Genomic DNA, 19884 nt, shown 5'->3' with positions numbered 1-19884 from the left:
ATTCATTAGTCGAGAAAAAAATCTAAAGATGTACTCAATAAATTTACATCTTTTTATTCAAAAAGAGCATGTTTACTACTGGTGAAACTTCAGACTTTATATGCTTCATGGTAGTTACAATTGCATGCTAGTGATGCATTTAGAATCGTACCACTTCGATCTCGACGGACTATGAAATAAACTCGTAAAGGTTGCTTTTTTATGACGATGAAAAAGCTTTAGAAAAGGAATAACAAAAAGTGAAACAGAACAACAGAACTCGCCATAAGTGCCACGTTTACAAGGCGTCAACCTCCATCAATATTGATTGCGTTTAGATGCATAGTCCTGCTAAAGAGCTTGTGTTAACTCAATCCCTTACTTTCAACTAAGCTATTTGTCTATATTCTAATAACTATTAGAAGTCTTTCTAAATATCTGATAATGACATTACATTCCATACTTAACTAAGGAACGAAAAACTTCCCATTGAGCACATCTTGACATGGGCCCTACATGAACACTATTTTTGTGACCTACAGGTAACGGAGCACCTCCCATAAGGGGACATTTTACGCGTGTTCCATAAAATGTCCCATATGGGAACTTCGACTACATTATATTTCCGAAGCATTTTTTCACGGCTTTTTCCTTGTCCAATAATGTCTTTGTTGTTTTAGAAACATAAGCTCCAAGCCTGATTTAAGTTCAGAATCAGAAGGTAAGTATTGATCTTCAACAAGTTCATCCTCAAAATCAGCTTCAGTTAGTTCCACTTCATCTTCTGAAGTCGTGAAGCTGCTTCTCCGTGAAGACGCTGTGTAAACCTGTTCGTCCAGTGAATCTACTTTGATTCCATCGCGGTTTGATCGTATATGTTTTATTACAACAATACCGACCACAGCTCCTAATACCACAATACCCAGGACTATACCAGCTGTTGTTACGACTATCGAGGTTGTGTTCTCTCGTTCTGGAACCTAAGAATGGAAAACATGTTACAAAAGGGTTAACTTTCGCAATGATTATCGCAGTCCAGGATTAATAATTAAATCAAACCAAGTAGTAAATGGGACGTTTCTTTTATCTATTGAACATTGCTTATTGCCAGGTTTGATTGAATTTACCCAATCAATCAATCAATCAATCAATCAATCAATCAATCAATCAATCAATCAATCAATCAATCAATCAATCAATCAATCAATCAATCGATCGATCGATCAATCAATCAATCAATCAACAACAATTTTTCAGCATCCGTCAATCAGTTAATCTGTTAATCAGACAAGCGTTCAGTCACTCAGCAGCAAGTTTGTCCACCAATGATATCGTTCTCTCTCGATCTGTTGTTCATTTAATCAACAATAAACTGATCGACCTAATGGTTCATTTTTGTTGGTTGATAATTCCATAAAGAAAGCTTTAAAGAAATGCGCGTGTTGCGATGAAGCGATTTGAATATTACACTCATGGTGGTTAATTTTGCTCGTTAATAAAGCTTACTATGCTTTTCGTTTATAGTCATACCGAAATTCAAATGACTGCAAGCCACTTACTCTGATCGTTTTAATAATCGTCTTTGTTCTTTCATTTTTGTTTGTTTCTTTATTATGTGGAGCAGTGCTGGCGAGGAATGCATCCATCATTTTCTCTGAGTTTCGTAGTTTCTCCAATTCCTCCAGTTTGTCGACTTGTTTATCCTGCGGCTTTGTCTTGTGCTTCTTAAATCCATCTTTAAGAGGAATCTTCTTAGAAGAAGAAGGCTCTTTACCTTTATGAGCTGCAAAAATAAAAAAGGTAGGATATCCTTAATAGCTGTAAAATTTAAAATGCCGTGCCATTTTGCTCATCTATTTTAAAAACGTTTGCAGCTTTTACAGCCGTTGGCTCTGATAAAAGGATAACAGAACGTTAGCTGTAATCGTACCGACCCCTGGAATTATAAGAGTTGATTAATCCCTAACGCCAAAAGAAGAAACATTTAGAAACGACCAAATAAAGTAAAACTTAATTAAAACCTTACAGTAGGCAAAACTGAAGGGAGAAAAACATGTTTTTCTCGAAGTACGTGTACAAGACTTTTATGAGTGGTAAGGTCGACAACCTCAAGTGTACGAAAATAAATGATGAAAATAGACGTTGTATTCCCCCCCCCTTCCTTCATTTTCCGCAAGATGCATTCACGTGTCCAAAAGTGTCTGATTGGTTGACAACAGTGACAACTTATTGTCCTCCGACAAAGTCACGTGCCATGAATCATGCTTGCCAAACAACGCTCCCTTAAAATAGGACACAACGACATTCAATGGCATGAAAAATGTAGAAAGTTATTTCCTCGTTTACCTTTTGCCAAAGTGCTATTTTGACCTTCTGGCGTGTAGTAGCAGAGGAAAAACATGTGATCCTTCTCTGCACGGTGAATACCGTACGGGTATTCCCCACCCTCGTAATCGATATTGCCTCGATCCTCGTCGTCAAACTTGACGAACTCTGTCACCACATTCATTCCCTTCACCTACAAAAAAAGCAAAACAAACAAAATAGACTTTTAGGCAAACGTGCGATAAGCAAAAAAGAATAAAGGAAAAAACAAAAAAAAAAAAAAAAAAAAAAAAAAACCCGCGAGAAAGAGCTTAAAATTTAAGAACCTGTTAGGCTAAAAATTGCAAATAAGAACCCTTTTTATAGGAACTAATTCATTTAGCCTAAAATTTGGAAACAGGTTCTTATTTTCTATAATTGATTAAAATGTTTACTTTTGGGGAAATAAGATAAGTCAACTGGACAAGGCTTTACTGTAGATGTGTACAGTGTCATGTTCTGAATGATTAGTGCTTTATTTTTACATATTAAAACACTTGTGGGGTATACAAATTTTATACAAGGTATAGGCCGAATACTACTAAAAGTTCTATTTGCAACAATGTAAATTTTTCTTTAAAAAATAAAAACCTATTAAGAACCTAAATAGCCTAAATTTATGTTAACTACTATTTATGTAAGAGCCTGTTTAGGCTAACCAGGAAAAGGTTCTTACTTCGCGGATTTTTACTGTACCTCCATTTTCAAATAAATAGAAAGAAATTTTAGTTAATTTATCAGCAGCTCCCGTAGCACAGTCGGTTAGAGCGTCGTACTTATAAGCAGTGCTGGCGTGAACCGCCGAGGGTGCTGAAGTAATGCGAAGGTCGGGGGTTCGAGCCCCCCCGGGAGCATTTTTGTCTTTTTAATTTCGAAACGTTTATACTAAGAGGAATTAAGTTGGGAATTATATTGCTAGCTTTGAAATTTTATCTTATGAAATTAGGTTAAGGCAGTTTTCTAATTTGTTTTACCACCTTTTGAATTGAAAAAAAAAAAAAAAAATTGAAAGCACTTTTTGTCTGGAGGATTGCAACGTTATTTTCCCCCGTTAAAACTTCGAAAAACTGAAGACGGTAGCCTGATCATGAGCAAGGCTAGATGCTTTCCTTTGAAATAATCTCACTCATTTTATCAGGGTGTTTTTTTTGGTTTAATTGCTAGACATACTGTAAAACTGAATGCCAAAAATGTTTGTTTGTTATCTTTTTTCTGCCTCGTTCCCAGGCGCTACCGCTAATATGAATCGCAAGGGATCATGGGAAGGGCGAAAGAAGCCTCCGATCACGCCTTCCCTTGACCCTTTGCGTGCCTTTTCACGCCTTCCCTTGACCCTTTGCGTGCTTCTCCAAAAGCTCTCGTGGCGCCTGGGTACGAGGCAGATCTTTTTTGATAAACTCACCTTCTGGCAAAGTATAGAATCATAGGCAAATAATATGAATGAGGCTTTGTTTGGCAAGGTAATCTCCTTGCTGGCAGATCCAGATGTACTGCAACAGAAAAAGATCTTTGTATCTTCATTGAAGAGTCCTTCAGGTAACACACCATTTTTGGAATTTTTATTGTCTTTGTTTTCGTCATCCCATATTACAAAACCCTCATCGAGACCAGTGGGACAACTGGAACCTTTCTTGTAGATGCAATATTTTCCATCAGGCCACCTGGAAAAGATAAATATATTTATTCAGCGATTTATTAAATAAATAAAAAAAAAACATTGCTCCCGGGGGGGCTCGAACCCCCGACCTTCGCATTACTTCAGCAACCACGGCGATTCACGCCAGTACTGCTTATAAGTACGACGCTCTAACCGACTGTGCTACGGGAGCTGCTGAAAAACATCCTTAAATTGTTATGATCTCCATCATGGAAAAAGAATAACTTCCCTTTTGTTAAGAAACCAACAAATGTTTTTTACTTATTATACACTTAATAGCAAATTCATCTTCACCTTCCCCCGCCGTCTTCGTCCATCTTGATGCAGAATTCATGTTTTATTCCTTCGTCGCTGAATTCGCCCGCCAAATGAAAACTGTCAGAATGCTGATTTTCCGTTCCATCATCCTCTGTGTCATGAAACCGGTACCCAGTCTTCCATTCGAAGCCATCGGCGTTTGGACAGCCATCCACTGGTTTTGGAAGCCCATAAGTCCCGGATGGCCATTTAAGCTCTGTTTTCAAATAAATATTTAACAAATCGTGATAACTTATTTAGAGCAGTTTTCAATTAAGTGTCGTAAAACCAAACCAAATAATACTGGCAACGGACACTGACAATCCAGTGAACAATAAAGGCAAATACATGTAGCTGACACACGCGGCGTGCGCGAGCGGTCCGATTGGTTTTGGTTTTGCGCGGTTCGGTAACGCTTCCACCGGATATCGCTTCCAGTGGATAAGTCTAAGAACATACTACACTGGATAGTGATTTATCCGGTGGATAGCGTTCCACCCTTTAACAACTGGGGCCTGTTGGCTGAGAAAGTGGCGCGAAATTTGCCAATCACCAAGCGTAGCAATGCAAAACCAAAGTAAACGCAATTAACTTTCGACACTCAAGTGAAAACCGCTCTAATTTTAATTTGGCACATTTGCTATGAAATATTAGTAAAAAAATCACGTCACATACTCACGTGTGTAAACATAGAATCCATATACACATTATAGTGTATCTGTTGTGGTTCAATTTTATCCATGGTGCAAAGTTTATCCTTTGTCTTTATCTTATTACCATACATTAACAAACCCAAAAATAAAGGAAAATAACATTTGAACCAAGGATAAAATTGAACCACAACATATATCTTGAAGAGGTTAATGTGATTTTGCTTCTAACTATTAGCCATGAAATCTGACACGTTTTTAATTTTGGCACTCCAAGCTTGGATTTTTAAACTTTTTAGTGAAGGAGTGGTTTAAGGGACAAAAGGAAATCATTAAACCAACTAAACTACCGCTTTTTTTTTTTTGCTGAGGTGCTTTCTCTTGTCCGCTTAACCGGGCAGGCAGAACTTCTTGTAACAGGCATCGCCTTCCTTAGATAGAAACTTCTTAACATGCAAACAAGCATCGTGGGTATCTTTCTGTGGTAGACCATTGGCTCGACCTTAATCATTTAAACAATGTACTCACCTAGGGACGAGGTTGGTGTCGAATGCAGTGACTTTTTGTGTGTCCTGGAAAAGTTCTTTATGCGGGTCTCTTTTTCGACACTCTTTTTATCTTTGTTTATCCTTTTCTGTCTGTTCTGACTGTTATCATTTAATAGTTCTTCGAGACTCACATCTCTCTTACTCTCCTCTACATTTTTGTCCAAGTTTTCGTCAAATTCTGGTTCAATCGACGTTTCAGACCCGATAAAATTTTTTGCCAATGGTGGTGCATTAGTGACCAGTGAACTCCTTTCTTGTCGCACGTTACCAACAATGCCTACAATTTTAATCTCAGTCTCTGGTATTCGCTTCACGTAATATACTGGTGCTGCAAGTGAAAAAAAAAAAGATCATAGTATCGATTAAGCTATTCTCCGCCATTCAGAGATCTCTAATGACCACCAATCATCATCGTCGTCGTCGTCGTCATCATCATCATCATCATCATCATCATCATCATCATCATCACTAAAACCTGTAAACAATCTCTTGTTTTCTCCATCGAATTACTTAATTAGATAATTACCTCATCAACTTCAAGATTGTATAATTACTTCAGTAAATATAAGGCTCTGCAAACAGCACCGTTTGATTTATTTACATCGTTATATTATAGAGAAGGGGGTTTTGAATAAATAAATGAAAAACTTTATCAGAGTGTCAAAACCACCTAGCTAGGGAAGATTCCCTTACTTATTTGGAGACACATGATTAAAGAATACAAAAAGCGACAATTAATAATATCAAAACCTGTGTAAAATATCAACAGTAATATAAAAATTTAATACTAATCATACTAATTTAATAATTAAAATACTTTATATCTAATGATGTAAAAATGTACGATCTAATTAAACATTCTTTATCCTCTTCATTCTTCGGAGCACATTAAAACATTTTTACGTGATCTTACCTAAGTCATATTCCACAAAATAGCAGAGTTCCAACAACACCACAAAAACAAGCTTGTAAGCAAGAGTCATCTTTCAGGAATTACTGGAATAATATTCATCTCTACTGCAGATGCGCTGAAAACCAATAATACAATTCTGAGATTAACGAATGAAATTTTGGCAAAAGTAAACCTAAATCGAATTTCAGGCTGTTAGCGAAACAAAACGGGTGGTCGCAGATGGATTTCAGATGATTCCAAGACGCTTTGTATTATCATCAAAAATACAAACTGAGCCTAACACGCCCACTGTTAACGATGAATTTTGGGTCAAAACGTCCCAAAACAAAAGTTTACATTTCTTCACTTTTCGCTGCGTAAATTGATTTTTCTAACATCACACATGGAGAGGAGCTGGTTAGTCAAAATTGCAATCAATGCAAACTTAGTTACTTACTCTGAAAACTTCATTATAAATTGGTTATAAAAATATATATTTTAAATTAAAGGGGCAATCAAGTTTGGTTGTGATAGAAACTCCAGTTAACAAAGTAATATATAATCACAAACCAACTTCTTGGAGTGTACACATGCTAAGGCATACCACTTTTGATTTCCCTCAGCACTACAGGCCATACTTTTAGATTAATTTAGCTCCCCAGTAGCACGTTTTCAATGATTGTGTTGGTACACTTAGGTTTGATATGTTGCGTTTTTTACACTAGGTAAAATTCACTTACAGTTAAGTTCGAACAGATGTTTAGTAACAGCATTCCTATTCTAAAAAACCTGGCATTGGCAATTTAGCGGAAGGTTTTCTACGCTTAAATAAAGTGGCATTCTAATGTTTTAACTCCGCTTTACTCAGCCATTTACTCCTTTATTTGCACGATGGTGCAAAACACAATCACGTAACGTGAAATACGTAATTTATCTAAACAATATTATTTACTTTAGTATTTTCACCCACGTTGTAACTATAGCGGTCTTTTGACAGAAGTTTTAGCGCAAGAGATGGTAGCAACTGTCAAATTGCGTCTATTTAAAAACTTTGGACCAAGCTACTTCACGTAAAACTCGCCTAGCGATGTTCCATATTGGGCGTCTAGTTCTTGTTTTGATTTAGTGAACTATTCGCTTGGAAAGACTTTGACCCCAGCTTTCGTAATTTTAAAGTCATGTAAAGATATTTCACAATTTTTGCTGACATTGATCCGTTTGCACGATTTGTAATTTTCTAGCCATGGAAATAACGAAAAAGAACGAAGAATTTCATCCTTTTTATTAAGAAACAATGCATTACTAAATCGAATTTTGATATGTTGATCGTTAAACAATTGACTTTTTCTACTATTAAATGCTATCTTAGTTAAGCGTCGAATCTGTTTTCTATAAACTCAGATTTGTCGCTTTATATTCTCACTGACTTAGATGTCCCAATTCTGTTAACGTAATACTGTATCAAAGAATCAGGAAATACATTTTCATATCCACGCATTATAATCGCGGCTAGCGTTTGTGAATTTAAACAAAGCAACCATAAAAACTAACAACGTGACTCGAACCTAAACTGACCTCGTAATATCCTCCCACAGTATTCGCTCAAACAACCATGACCACAGATAAAGGCATTCTTGAACTAACACCATCGGGTTATATGAAAAAATGCTTTAAAACTACTTCAAAATAAGTCACTGACGGCCCTACCTTTTAGCCTTTAGGTATCCGCCATATTTCTTTTCACAACATTTCTCTATCAATAAATTAACGCAGACTCTTCAGTTAGATAATGACCCGCTCAACCGCACAACAAACAGGTTTTCGATGACGTCACAGAGTTCTAGCTTTCTTGCTTCGATGCTGCGCTTGTTGAGTTGAGCGAATGAACAAGAAACTAAAAGCGATTCTTTTTCGATTTCCTCTCGACTGAACACTGACAAGAAAATTAAATCACTGGCACTTCACGGATGACTTAGCTGTCGTTTATATTAAAGGGGAAGGCAGATAGCAGGTGGGGAGGGGTGGCTTATTGTCATCGAATACAATGAATATATAGAGCGTTGGGAGGACATTTCGGGGTAAGACAAGATGTCGCCACTATAGCACATGGAGTAAAATGAGTTTAAATCGGTTAACTACGCTCGTAGATGAACTTCAGTGCATGGTTTCATAGACTGCTGAGGTCGTCTTGTTTTCTCAACATTCTGCTGTTTTAGAATTCAGATGATTGTAGCTAATGAAGCGTTTGGCTCTGGCAGAAAATTGAACGTACACGCTCTCTATACGCTGACCTGGGTTAAAAACTTATTTTAAAATAATCGATGCTTCTGTAAATCAAAATGAAGTGAATTAAATTCACTTGCAACCGACCAAAAAGGTTTCCGCAAAAACTAATAACGCGTTTGCATTTTCACCAAAGAGTTGAAATTACAGACATATCTGCAAATGCAGCTGCAGTGCTAGGCCAGAATGGACTTAACGTTCGAATTATGAGCAAATAAAAGCAGTGTATAAGACTTGTATGGCGTAAAAGAGCCTCAGCTGGAGATAAGTCCATATGTATTCATGTTACATGACGCACTGATGAGTCCTACGTTTGACCGAGCTCCGCTACTCTGGAAACTGGTGCTAGGTCGAGGTTTTAACAATGGCTAATCTGGAACATTTTAGTTTACAAAGGTCGTCGTTGGTCTAAAACCACGACATGGTTTAGACAAGCCACAATTCCAGCTCAGTGATTCGCTCAGCTGTAATTCGTGTTCAGCACTTTTCCTTTTTCCATGCATTCAAATAGTTTGCCCGAAAATGTCCTTAACTCCAAGAATTCAATTTGATTTGTGCGTGTACCCTCAAAGCACTTATGGCAGTCGAAACAGTCCTCTATATATTTAATTTCTACCTTGGCTGTTGTCATTTTAAAGAATCAGTTATATATTCCAGCTCCTTTCAACTGTGAATTACTGACTCACGTTCAAAATATTTTATCACCATATTGAATGCACTAGGTGAAATCAAGCAGATAGTCCATTAAGCTTGCCTCATATGCTTGTTGGCCTGGAGTGCTTTTTATTGTGTTGCTAGCGGGCACCAAGAGCTAGAAACAATGGAAAACAGGTATAATTTGTTTTGATCGATTGAGCGATTTGCGTAGCGGCGAGAAAGTTAACGGTCGTTTGCTTTTTGCCAGAAACAATGTCGAAATTTGGTTAATTGACCGCAAGTGATACAGTAAACCACAGTCAAAATAAACAGAACTTGGATGTACTTTTAGGGATACATGAGAGTAAAAATAATTCTCGCTGGATGAATGTTTTGCAATATAAGGTAAGAAACAAATGATGACCATGATAAATAACACGTTTTGAAGCTTTGCTTTGTTTTTTGATTTCTAAACGTACATGGCGTTGAACAGTCATCTAAATTACACGTTACACGTAATTGCAATGGCTAACTTGATAGTTTTTTTTTTATTTTCAAACCTATCATATTTCATCTACAATATCGTGAGACATTCAAAGCGATTTCAACTCTTGAAACTAAGTTGTAAGACCAAGAATTAAACTAGAAATGAATTTGAATTTGGGTCTACAGATAGCACAAATGTGCCACCAAAATTAATTTTTGCTTTTAAAAAAACCTTTTCCTCCAAAGCGTCCGAACAATAATGACACTAAGAACTGAAAACTGAAACGAAGAATTCTACTGCAGCTTTTATTTTCGCGCGAGATTTATGTATATAACGAGACATTACCTAATCGACAGGTACAATTTGTCAGTAAAATTCGGTCATAAAACTACAAATATGCTATTTAACTTCTCCTCTTTGTCTTAACTGTCGAAGAACTATAACGGCTTTGCTTCTACTGCACCTTGTTTTTTTTATAAAAAAATATCAAAGTTTCAAAACATAGTCATTCGATCGTTACATGAACTCGCGATAAAACTGAAATCGTCTTGAAAGTTTAATGTGTTAAACAACCAAACAACACAAGCGGTGCAACTGAACACCACCGTGACAAACTTCGGTGAGAAATTGTCATGTTGAACATCTCTCGTCTTTGATTATTTTCATCGAGGCATGAATCAAAACATCCTTCCATTATTGTTAAACAGGAAAATGAAGAATTGAACGAGTGTTGACTGAACTCTCAAGACAAAGCCATATTATGGGTCCAGTGATATTTTGGTTATCGGTGACTTTTTCGCTGGTGGTTTTCTGGTGCCATTCGACGAAAGGTAAACTAATTAAATCCATTAGTAGACCGTCGATTGTATAATGTCTGTGTCTTCCATTGTAATAGTTCAGCCTCATTTTACACTGTTAGGGCCGTAACTAGCAAAAGGCAAGACGAGGCACTTGCCTCGTCTAGATTCTTAACCTAAAATTAAAAACAAAATATGTTTAGTTGGGAAAATAATCCCCAGTTGAACAAGAATAATTTTTTTCAAGAAATGCCTCATAAAAAATGTTCAAGAAAGAGTTTCAGAGCTCCTAGATTTCCAAATTTTCTGGAGGGCATGCTCCCAGAACCTCATAGCAAGATCTTGCCTCGTTTATGCCAAAGATCTGGTTATGGCCCTGACTGTGCATTTTGTTTGCGCATTCAGTCAGCCCCTAATGAACTAAACGCGATACACCATCATCCCACTTTCTTCATCACAAAAAGGAAACGATAACTTGTTCGAGAAAGCGGGAGTTTGAAAAAGCGAGATTTGAGATAACCGAGATGATATTGTATTTGAACGGTTCCAGAAGACAATCACTAAAACATTTTATATGCCGGATAACTTTAAAAAATTACCATTATTCACTTATGGCAGGAGCCCAGTTAACGCTTGATAAAATCCGCTGAGCTATATTTATCTAACATTTTGTTAAAACACCTTGCAATGATTCATAAACAAAAATCATCATTGGCCCTAGAACGGATGACAATTGATGGATTGATGTGTTACTGAAGGAATGTCGCGATATTTGGGCTAAGCAAACTTGAATGTCTTAAGATACAGTAATTGCAAGTAATTTACCTCTCAAGGTAAACATTACTGTATAAGAGCTATGCTCCAATAAAGGACTCCTGGCAGTGGAACCCCGACTTAAAAAGGGGCAGTATCATCGAGATTTAGTGCAATTTGAAAATCCCATGAAGGTGTTATTATGAATTGTAAATCCAATGATAGTGGCCTGTCCTCGCCAAAACGTACTTTACAAATCCTGAAAATTGCTAAAACGTGGATTGACACTGACTGGTAGGAACGTGAAACGTGAAAACGTCGGACCGTCGTTTTCAAGTTTGACAGCTTCACTTGGAAGAAAATTTCTTAAAAACCATCAGTTACATCTTGGAGACTGATTTCAAGCCTTCTCTTGTTGTTCAAAGGTTATTTTGAACAAAAGATCACCCAGTCATTTTCTTGAATTGTTTTGTACAACCGTTTAAATAGCCTCCCCATATAAACGGAAACGGACAGACTATCACGGATGAGTTCCTGGTTCCAAAGTAACCGAGTTCAACTTGGCAGAACGTGCGTCGCCCTGGCTACGGTCGTGGGTTCTAATCGTGTTAATGTTTTAGTTTTTTTTTGACTGGACCTTCTTTCCTGTTGCTTAAAAAAGTTCTTATCGCTCCTGACTGAGAAGAATGTTTCTACTATCTACCAAAATTTATTTATTGTTTACAGGAAATCTCAAATGGCCAACTGGTAATTATGGCCTCCCAATGCCCAAAGTCGGCTGTCCGAATAACTGGTTTGACGGTCGAAGATTTCATGATGATACCAACAGCAATCTTATCGACCGCAAAGTGTACGACTCTCTTCACTTGGCTGGCTGGGTTAGCAAAGAAGGTATGTCCGTTTAATTTCTTTCATTTAAGGGAGTCTATACTATGACTACTGCCTGCAGTTAGAGAATAAAATTTTTTTTTTTTAACTTAATATGTGATTAGGTATTGAACAGGACTTTTGTATCAAGACAAGCAAAGATAAGTCCCAAGAATGGCCACAAGGAAGATATTGTATTTTGAAACACGAAGCTTGTCCAGCTGGACTCGTTGCCGGGTAAATAATTTCCTTTCATATATTTCATTATAAATGTGTTAACTCTTGATCGAAAATAAACCTAAAATGATTCTTTGACTTTTTTAAGTCATTGGAAATTTCCAATGCCAAATGTCCCTATCTACCCATCCACCCGCAAATCACTTTTTTAAATCTATACTTTGCCAGTTTTCAAAAGTATGCTTTATTTTTATGGTAGTTTACAAAGGTCGTCGATGGTCTAAAACCACGACATGGTTTAGACAATTCGTGTTCAATTCGTGTTCAGCACTTTTCCTTTTTCCATGCATTCAAATAGTTTGCCCGTAAATGTCCTTAACTCCAAGACTTCAATTTGATTTGTGCGTGTACCCTCAAAGCACTTATGGCAGTCGAAACAGTCCTCTATATATTTAATTTCTACCTTGGTGGTTGTCATGTTGTTTGAACACCCAGGTCGGTTCGCTGGCACCCAAAAAGTTCTCATTTCCAAGACAAAACTGTTAATGGAAAGAAGTTAAAAGACACAGCAATTAACTACTGTTGTAGTGCTAGAGGTAAGTGGCTAAGTTGCTTATTGTATACCTGACCTGTTGTATAACGGTCGAAGGAAAGTATTGTAATAACGTCACACAGGAAGGTATAGACAGTTCCTGAAGTCGTTTTAACTGTTTTAATCGCGTAGCACCGAACGCACCGAAATCAAATCGTTCTCCCTCTAACGTGCTTTTGGTCCGATCCTTACACTATGTATCACGCACAAAATGTCCCATTACAGTATTAAAGAAACAAATTAAAGGGACAGTGTCCTGGCTAATAAGCGAAAGTTCTCTTTCCTAATTTCTAAGTTATATTGCCAAATACCACCAAATATACAAATAAATTTGATAAAAATTCTAAAGAACAAGTCTTTTGGGGAAGAAGTACAGAATTACAAGGATGGAAGTGGATTATAGTTTATCAATTTGATTTTGTGGCAGGATGCCAGAAAATCAAAATTGCCATTGTGGTGAAATTTTTAATTTTTTAATCATTAGTTTTTCCTCTTTAGTTGATCTTTCTTTGCTTTCACCACTTTTGGTGTTTTTATTTCTGTTGCAAGATAATAAAACAAGTTTATAGCAAGTTACAGGCCATACTTATTAAAATATCTGCAGGGACACTGTGATGGTATTATATATTTACTCCTATTTCCACTAATTCTTTCACTCCTAAAGTAAAAATCGAGCCACTTAGTGTGGAACTAACTTTTGCTAGTTAATCCGACAATGTACTTTTAGCTAAGACTTTTTATCATTGGGGAGGGGGTGAATAGAACAAACTTTTGTAAATTTGTATTTTTATATAGTTTTAATGTGTAAGTAGTTAACGGATATAATAATATTGTTATTTCTATTTTACTTATTTTATCTTTATTTTTTAATATATATTTCACTTGTTTCTCGAAGAAACTAGCTTGTCTTAGCTATATTAAATTCGAGGATAAATAAAGTTTTATGTTATGTTATGTTATGTTATATGTTGCTACCACCCCTCGTTAACGTCTTGTAATTGTACATTTCATTGCCTAACTCGCAGGTGAAATCACCAATGCTATCTCGCTGCCTGTCGACAAACCTTTTTACTTGTACTCTCTGAGCGGCGGTGGATGCCAACAAGTCAAAGGTGCAACACTGAAAGAAGAAGCAGTTAACTTTGATAAAAACGCTGGAAGATATCAGATAAACATGGAAGGTGAAAATCCTTTCCAGATGGACAAGAATGGAGCTCAGATGAAATTGACGTATTGCTATTATACGCCGGGTAAGAAAGACAATTTCCAGGATCAGATTTTTTTTTTTTTTTTTTTCTGTAATGCAATTACTGAACTTATATTTGACAACTATCCTGCAAAATCACGTGGATAATCGCCTGATACTTAGCCGACGAGGCCGTGGCTAAGTGAGGCTATTACTTCAACAAAATAGAAAGCTGTTCTTTTACAAGATAAATCGGACCACAACTTGCAAAATTGCGCAGGATAATTGTTTATTATTAAACGAATTGTCAACAAAAGGCATTTTGCAGCCATATAAGCTATGCTTATGCAGAACTTTGCAAATCGACGACCTTCCTTCTGTTAAGGGTAAGTTAATGGGTCAAGATTCCCTTCTGTTTAGGGATGTTTTGTTTTTCTGTTGGGGTCCTTTAGGTATGCTCTCATTGAGAAGCCAGATTGACGACAAAAGGCTTACCAAGGATTGGTTTTCCTAATCCCTTGTTTTTCCAACTTTCGTGCCGGGCAGTACTTTTTTTGCATGTATGCATGTAGTTACACACACTTCAATTAATTTCAGGTTTGCATGTAGAGGAACATACCCTTAAACCGAAAGCCACAGTTGGTAATTTAATTTACTTCATAAAAAACATTATTTGAGAAAGGTCAGTGACACAGGCATCTCGGAATAGACTCTTCTGTCTCCTCTGAACTCTTCCAACAAAAGTCGATTGTGTCACTAACTAAATAACATTCATCTCATTTTTCCCACCAAGGCTAACATATGCTATCATTATTTTCTACGCATATCTAACATACCAACTAAAAAATCCTAGCGCTAGTGGGGAGAAGGTTGGCACATTTGAACCTTGTTATGTGGCGTAGCTTCAAAGTCTCCTCTAGCTGAGCGGTAGAACGTCCTTCCGCCGTGCATGCCAGTTCTTGAACACTGAAGAAGACCTGACAAAATCTGATACTACTGTGTTGCAGATTAACAGGGTGATCTATTCGCAACTGACTAATTCCTAAGGATTGTTTTCATTTAGGTGGAACCGTAGCAATTCCAGAAAGTCAAGAAGTTGAGAAAACCCTCTTTACGGGAGTGAGTACTTTATTTTAATAGCAAAATACTTTTAGTTTTTTATTGAACAAATTTTTATAACATAATTCTTAATTTTTTAGAACCTCATACTTGTAATTTAATATTCTTACCTTTCAAACTAGATTTTTAACCTTGTAGTTAGTTTTATGTGAGGACATCCCTGAAAACCACGTCATGTGACGGGAGCATCCTCTTAAAAAATATATATATATTTTTTATATTATTTATTTATTGAGTACGTAATTATTCTGTTATTTCATGGTGCAATATCGAGGCAATGACTGAATATGGTTTAAGTCGCCTGGTTTATAAATTAATTCAAATTTAAATAGTTTTATAAGTTTAACTTTTACTAATTTTAAAATCAAATACAAATATAAATAGCCTAATTAATTGTAAATATTTTTAACTTTTAATACTTTTAATTTACACGACCCCACAAGCTGTAAGCTTTTATCCAAATCGTGTTTTTAAATAAAGGCAACTTACTTACTTACTTATCTAAGAGCTGCCTTCTTAAGTCGCTTAGGAATTGAACTGCTAAGAATACAGTCAACTCTCTCGTTACGGACACCTCCATAAGACGGACACCTGGTGATGGTCCCTGCCGTTTTTCAGTCATTTTACTGTAACAAAACTCTTTGTAAGACGGAAACCTCTCTAAAACGGACAACGGACACTTTGAAACCGCTAACGGACACGCACAAAAAGTTATTTTTTAGTGAATAATACTCCAAAACATGGTATTGACATATATCATAGTAAGTCAGCGCTTTAGAATACCAAACTTACCAAAAACAATCCCTTATAACGTATTACATCTCTGCGCATGGGCACCAGGGAGGTAGTTTTATACTTACAGTATTACCGTTTGTAATGAGCAAATGAGTCGAATTCTGATATTATTTTTGTCCCACTTTTTAGGTTTTTCTCAAGTAAGCGACTTAAAACAGACGTGTATCCGTTGTGCATAGCCGTTAAGCTTTATCAACTCAAAATTTCTGGTGTTAGGTTACCTCGACTCTCTATAAGGCGGACACCTCTCTAAGACGGACAGTTCGGGCCGGTCCCGACGGTGTCCGTCTTAGAGAGAGTTGACTGTAACAATTTTGACATGATTAAAAAAAAAACAACTCTCAACATGTGTTGGTTGGATGTTGAAGGATGGTATGCAAACAACTTATTAACTCTACATTTATTAACTGTTTCAAACTCTGATAAAGGCAACAGAAGGCGGCCGAATATTTGGTTTTAAAAGTTTTGATAAGATTAATTTTGTATTTTTTTTAAATCGGTTTCAAAATTTTTCATTTAACAGGATGTCTCAATGCGTTTATAAAATGTAATAAACGAAATTTGTTTTTCATTTTAGTCCGAGCTGGACAATAAGACGCAGTCCTCTGGCCTGGCCGTTGCTATTGGCGTGGGAATCGCATGCGCAATGGTTGGCACAGCGTCCATTGCTCTGGTGACAAAGAAACTGATGAGAAAAAGAAATGATGATGATGATGACGATGATGATGAGCCAAGACCTGACGATCCTTGAAATTTTCGTGACTTGAACATTGTCATGTCAGACTGTGTGTCGAACTTTTAAATGCCGTTTATTAAAATTTGCGTCATGTTGACGTTTTTGACATAGTCTACATGTTGCATTATATTGATGGCACAAAAATATTTTAAAAGTAATATAGGAAACTGCTTTTTCCAATACTCTGTTGGAGTGTAAGTAAAAACACTTAATTGGGAGAATTAAGGCACAAGCGAGTTTTCCTTGACAAGTACATTTGTTCGCATGTACATGTAAAGTTCCTTGTTTGAGGTTTTCTTTGCTGTTGTGTAGAACAAAAAACAAAAACTATTAAAGTTTTCTTTAAATGATCCTTGTTTCTTTGCGAGATGCCATTATTTTTTCAATTTTCGAAAGGTACTCGTGTATCTGTGATTTTAGAGAAGACATTTGTCAGGGAAAAACTTGCCATGTTTTTTGTAAGTAATACTATACTTGTTTTTTCTTTGAGTAGCTTGAATCAACGTTAAACATCTTTCTCGCAATTTCAGTGTTATAAGAAATATTGCCAAAGCTATAATACTTATGCCAAAAAAACAGCATTTATTTATCATTGACAACATTTCTATTAAATGGAATGTGAATCGAAAATAACCATATTTGGTACTAATATTTGGGTTATTAAACCAGTCTGACAAGAGTTTGTGTCATTAGCTCAGTGCGCGCAATTTGCAACAATTGCTGCTACAGTTATATAGCTATATATTCAACGTAGCATTAACTTTAGTAACTTAGTAAGATAGATAGACAAGCTATTTAGACATATTCACATGAATATAAAGCATGTAAACAAGTTAGTTAATGAAGGAATCTTTCTATGTACAACAATTTATCAGTAAAAAGCAACACTGTTCAGTGTTTGTTTGGGGCTGTGGTTCAAATCTCTATTTAGTAGAAATATAAAGAACCTTGGAATTATTCGGAGACTTTATTTACATCTTTAAAATCTGCTGATAAGGCATTTAAATATCTGTACAAGGATACGAGAGTTTCAGGGATATCTTTGTGTTGTCCTTGAGGTATCGTTAGAAGACCTTTGAACACGGTTCGGTCAGCACGGAAAAACAAATTTGCTTTGCAGGCCTAGTAATTGAAATTGATTTTTAGTCGTAATGATTGAAAAACCACTGGTGCCAGTTCACCTTATAACGGGCATCAGGGCCTGATTGTTTGAAAGCTGATTAACAACTGACGTTTTTGACCCTTCCGACTGAACGTTTATTTGGCATTCATTAAAGTTTAAAGTGCCGGACAAAACCAACTAAGAGAAGTGATTATTGTTAACTTATGAAGCCCCGACGCTACTATAAGTGATCCAAGTGTTGACACATTGTGTCAGTTTTAGCCCTTTTTTATTGCAATACAATATTTTTCACCCACTCCCCCTATCTCTCACCCCCTCCGCAGACTGATCAATGTTGAAGTTTGTTCCTGGAAGTCCTTTTCTGCAATCGTACTATATGAAAGGCGCGAGGGGCAGAGGGTATTTTGTTAAAGTGAAGTGAAATTTTAAAACTTTAATTAAAATACCATAAAAAAACTTCAACGAGAAGTCAATGTGTCAACTACTTTTGTCAAACATTGTAGTCTCGGCCCGCTTAAGCCAACTCATGACTCTCGAAATATGTACCTCCTTGACAACAATATCAACAACAACAACAGTTTATTTGTACCAAAAAAGACAGAAACAAGTTATTTAAAAGAAACAGGATCGGATTACTATAAAGCATGGTAACAAGACACCCGAAAATCATCATAATAAGCTAATCTTGGTCGGATGTGCATTAAAAAAGAGGTATGAATAAAATATTGTGCCTTTTAATTTTGCTATCCTGCCCTGCGCATCATACTGTCGAGGCCCAGAGAAGATAACATGATAACCCTCTTTTCTTAGGACCTTGTTCGGCTACGCGTCAACTGATTTTCTGCGGACTTAAATTTCCACAATGAACTCGTTTTATAACAATTAACAATGTAGACCTTCGGCTACGAAAACAGAAGATAATGAGCGTTTCATAGGGGCAAAAAGCCGTGAAAATATAGATACTGCTCTAAAAACATAAACAAGCATACAGGCGTCAACTGAATTCTATTCTGTTGTTTCAACTGTAAATGGGCTTAATTCTCTTTTTTATCTCAAAAAGGTATGTTGATTTAGGGCTGGAATAAATTCCAAAATTCCCATAACGACAACTGTCTTGAAAGCCACCGTCCAATCAATAGATGATGACATGATGATAAAATTCTAATTTTGAATAATTTGTAGCGCGCAAATTTCATAACACAACATAAATGAAGTTTTATTAGATGAAAACACAGTGGAAAAAAATTAATTTCTTGATATTATAGTTATAAGTTGAAGTACAAAAACATTTAAGTAAAGAAGTCTAAACATCAACATCAAATAGACCCTGATTGCATTGTAGTAAAAAACACCATACATAGTTAAACCCTCCCAAGAAAGAATGAAAGGACGGCATCAAACGGAGTTTTAATTAAAAATTGTAGTGGCAATAAATAAGATTTGGGGAAATCAATTATTAATCAAAAGCACAAAGTCCTTAACATTATTGTCCGCCGACGCAACCAGATAGAACAAACTACAGTATTTACAAAAAAAGACTTTGACAGCAGCTGAAGACTGTGAATAATTAAAACGAGGAAGAACTTTGAAGAGCATATTTTTATTGAAGTTGAAGTTTTATGCGCACCTAACACCTTAACTGAAAAAAATAAAAGTTACCATCTCTGTACAGCAAACAAAATTTAGCCTTTTATTTATATCTTGATTATATTCAACATTGAATATTTGAAAGCGATAATAACGTTGCGGTAATACTGCTACGAGGCGATTCAGTCTTACAGAATGCTGGAGAGGGTTTCTTGAAATATTGGACAACTGCGATAGCTTTTACCCCGACTAAATGATCGAAGATATTTTTCTCAGAGGTTCAGGGCCCAGTTGAATAAAGCAACCTTAAGATTAAGTGGGATTTTTTGCAACCATTCCCTGTGTTCCGGGGTGTCTAC

General features: G+C 36.3%; 2 protein-coding genes and 2 non-coding genes across 8 annotated transcripts; 2 read left to right on the top strand and 2 right to left on the bottom strand.

Annotated features, from left to right (window-relative positions):
* Window positions 1-33: 33 nt before the first annotated feature.
* LOC144644217 (uncharacterized) lies at window positions 34-8260 on the bottom strand. Of its 2 annotated transcripts, none has more exons than XM_078503652.1 (8): window positions 8095-8260; window positions 6409-6523; window positions 5476-5823; window positions 4295-4514; window positions 3746-4004; window positions 2326-2497; window positions 1539-1762; window positions 34-959 (listed from the first exon to the last, which is right to left on the bottom strand). In XM_078503652.1, the coding sequence occupies exons 2-8, from the start codon at window positions 6476-6478 to the stop codon at window positions 618-620; spliced, it is 1635 nt and encodes a 544-aa protein (XP_078359778.1). In that variant the 5' UTR covers window positions 6479-6523; window positions 8095-8260; the 3' UTR covers window positions 34-617. The 2 variants fall into 2 exon arrangements, with proteins under 2 accessions (XP_078359778.1, XP_078359779.1); XM_078503653.1 differs by lacking the exon at window positions 8095-8260 and adding an exon at window positions 7963-8071.
* Trnai-uau (transfer RNA isoleucine (anticodon UAU)) lies at window positions 3087-3197 on the top strand. Its single transcript has 2 exons — window positions 3087-3124; window positions 3162-3197. It is a non-coding gene; the product is annotated as a tRNA-Ile (tRNA).
* Window positions 4062-4172, bottom strand: Trnai-uau (transfer RNA isoleucine (anticodon UAU)). The gene is made up of 2 exons: window positions 4135-4172; window positions 4062-4097 (listed from the first exon to the last, which is right to left on the bottom strand). It is a non-coding gene; the product is annotated as a tRNA-Ile (tRNA).
* Window positions 8261-9082: 822 nt separating the features above from the next.
* On the top strand, window positions 9083-17606 carry LOC144644238 (uncharacterized). Of its 4 annotated transcripts, none has more exons than XM_078503684.1 (9): window positions 9083-9501; window positions 10501-10623; window positions 12070-12234; window positions 12336-12447; window positions 12883-12983; window positions 14005-14229; window positions 14763-14807; window positions 15229-15284; window positions 16657-17606. In XM_078503684.1, exons 2-9 carry the CDS (start codon window positions 10554-10556, stop codon window positions 16828-16830), a joined length of 948 nt encoding a protein of 315 aa, XP_078359810.1. In that variant the 5' UTR covers window positions 9083-9501; window positions 10501-10553; the 3' UTR covers window positions 16831-17606. The 4 variants fall into 4 exon arrangements, with proteins under 4 accessions (XP_078359810.1, XP_078359808.1, XP_078359812.1 ...); XM_078503682.1 differs by lacking the exon at window positions 9083-9501 and adding an exon at window positions 9530-9711; XM_078503683.1 differs by lacking the exon at window positions 9083-9501 and adding an exon at window positions 10227-10412.
* The last annotated feature ends 2278 nt before the right edge of the window (window positions 17607-19884 follow it).

This window comes from Oculina patagonica, chromosome 2 (assembly GCF_052425735.1).
Source record: "Oculina patagonica isolate OP01 chromosome 2, crgOcupat, whole genome shotgun sequence".
Classification (NCBI taxonomy): Eukaryota; Metazoa; Cnidaria; class Anthozoa; order Scleractinia; family Oculinidae; genus Oculina; species Oculina patagonica.
The sequence above is the reverse complement of the archived record's forward strand: the minus strand, read 5'-3'. Positions and strand labels throughout refer to the sequence as shown.

Excerpts from the sequence above, each read along its gene's own strand:
- LOC144644217 (XM_078503652.1), bottom strand. The coding sequence starts at position 6,478 with ATGACTCTTGCTTACAAGCTTGTTTTTGTGGTGTTGTTGGAACTCTGC. Across the intron at positions 5,824-6,408 it reads TTTTGTGGAATATGACTTAG|CACCAGTATATTACGTGAAG; the intron begins GTAAGATCACGT and ends TTTCACTTGCAG. Across the intron at positions 2,498-3,745 it reads ATTCTATACTTTGCCAGAAG|GTGAAGGGAATGAATGTGGT; the intron begins GTGAGTTTATCA and ends CTTTTTTTGTAG.
- LOC144644238 (XM_078503684.1), top strand. The coding sequence starts at position 10,554 with ATGGGTCCAGTGATATTTTGGTTATCGGTGACTTTTTCGCTGGTGGTT. Across the intron at positions 14,230-14,762 it reads GTATTGCTATTATACGCCGG|GTTTGCATGTAGAGGAACAT; the intron begins GTAAGAAAGACA and ends AATTAATTTCAG. Across the intron at positions 14,808-15,228 it reads TAAACCGAAAGCCACAGTTG|GTGGAACCGTAGCAATTCCA; the intron begins GTAATTTAATTT and ends GTTTTCATTTAG.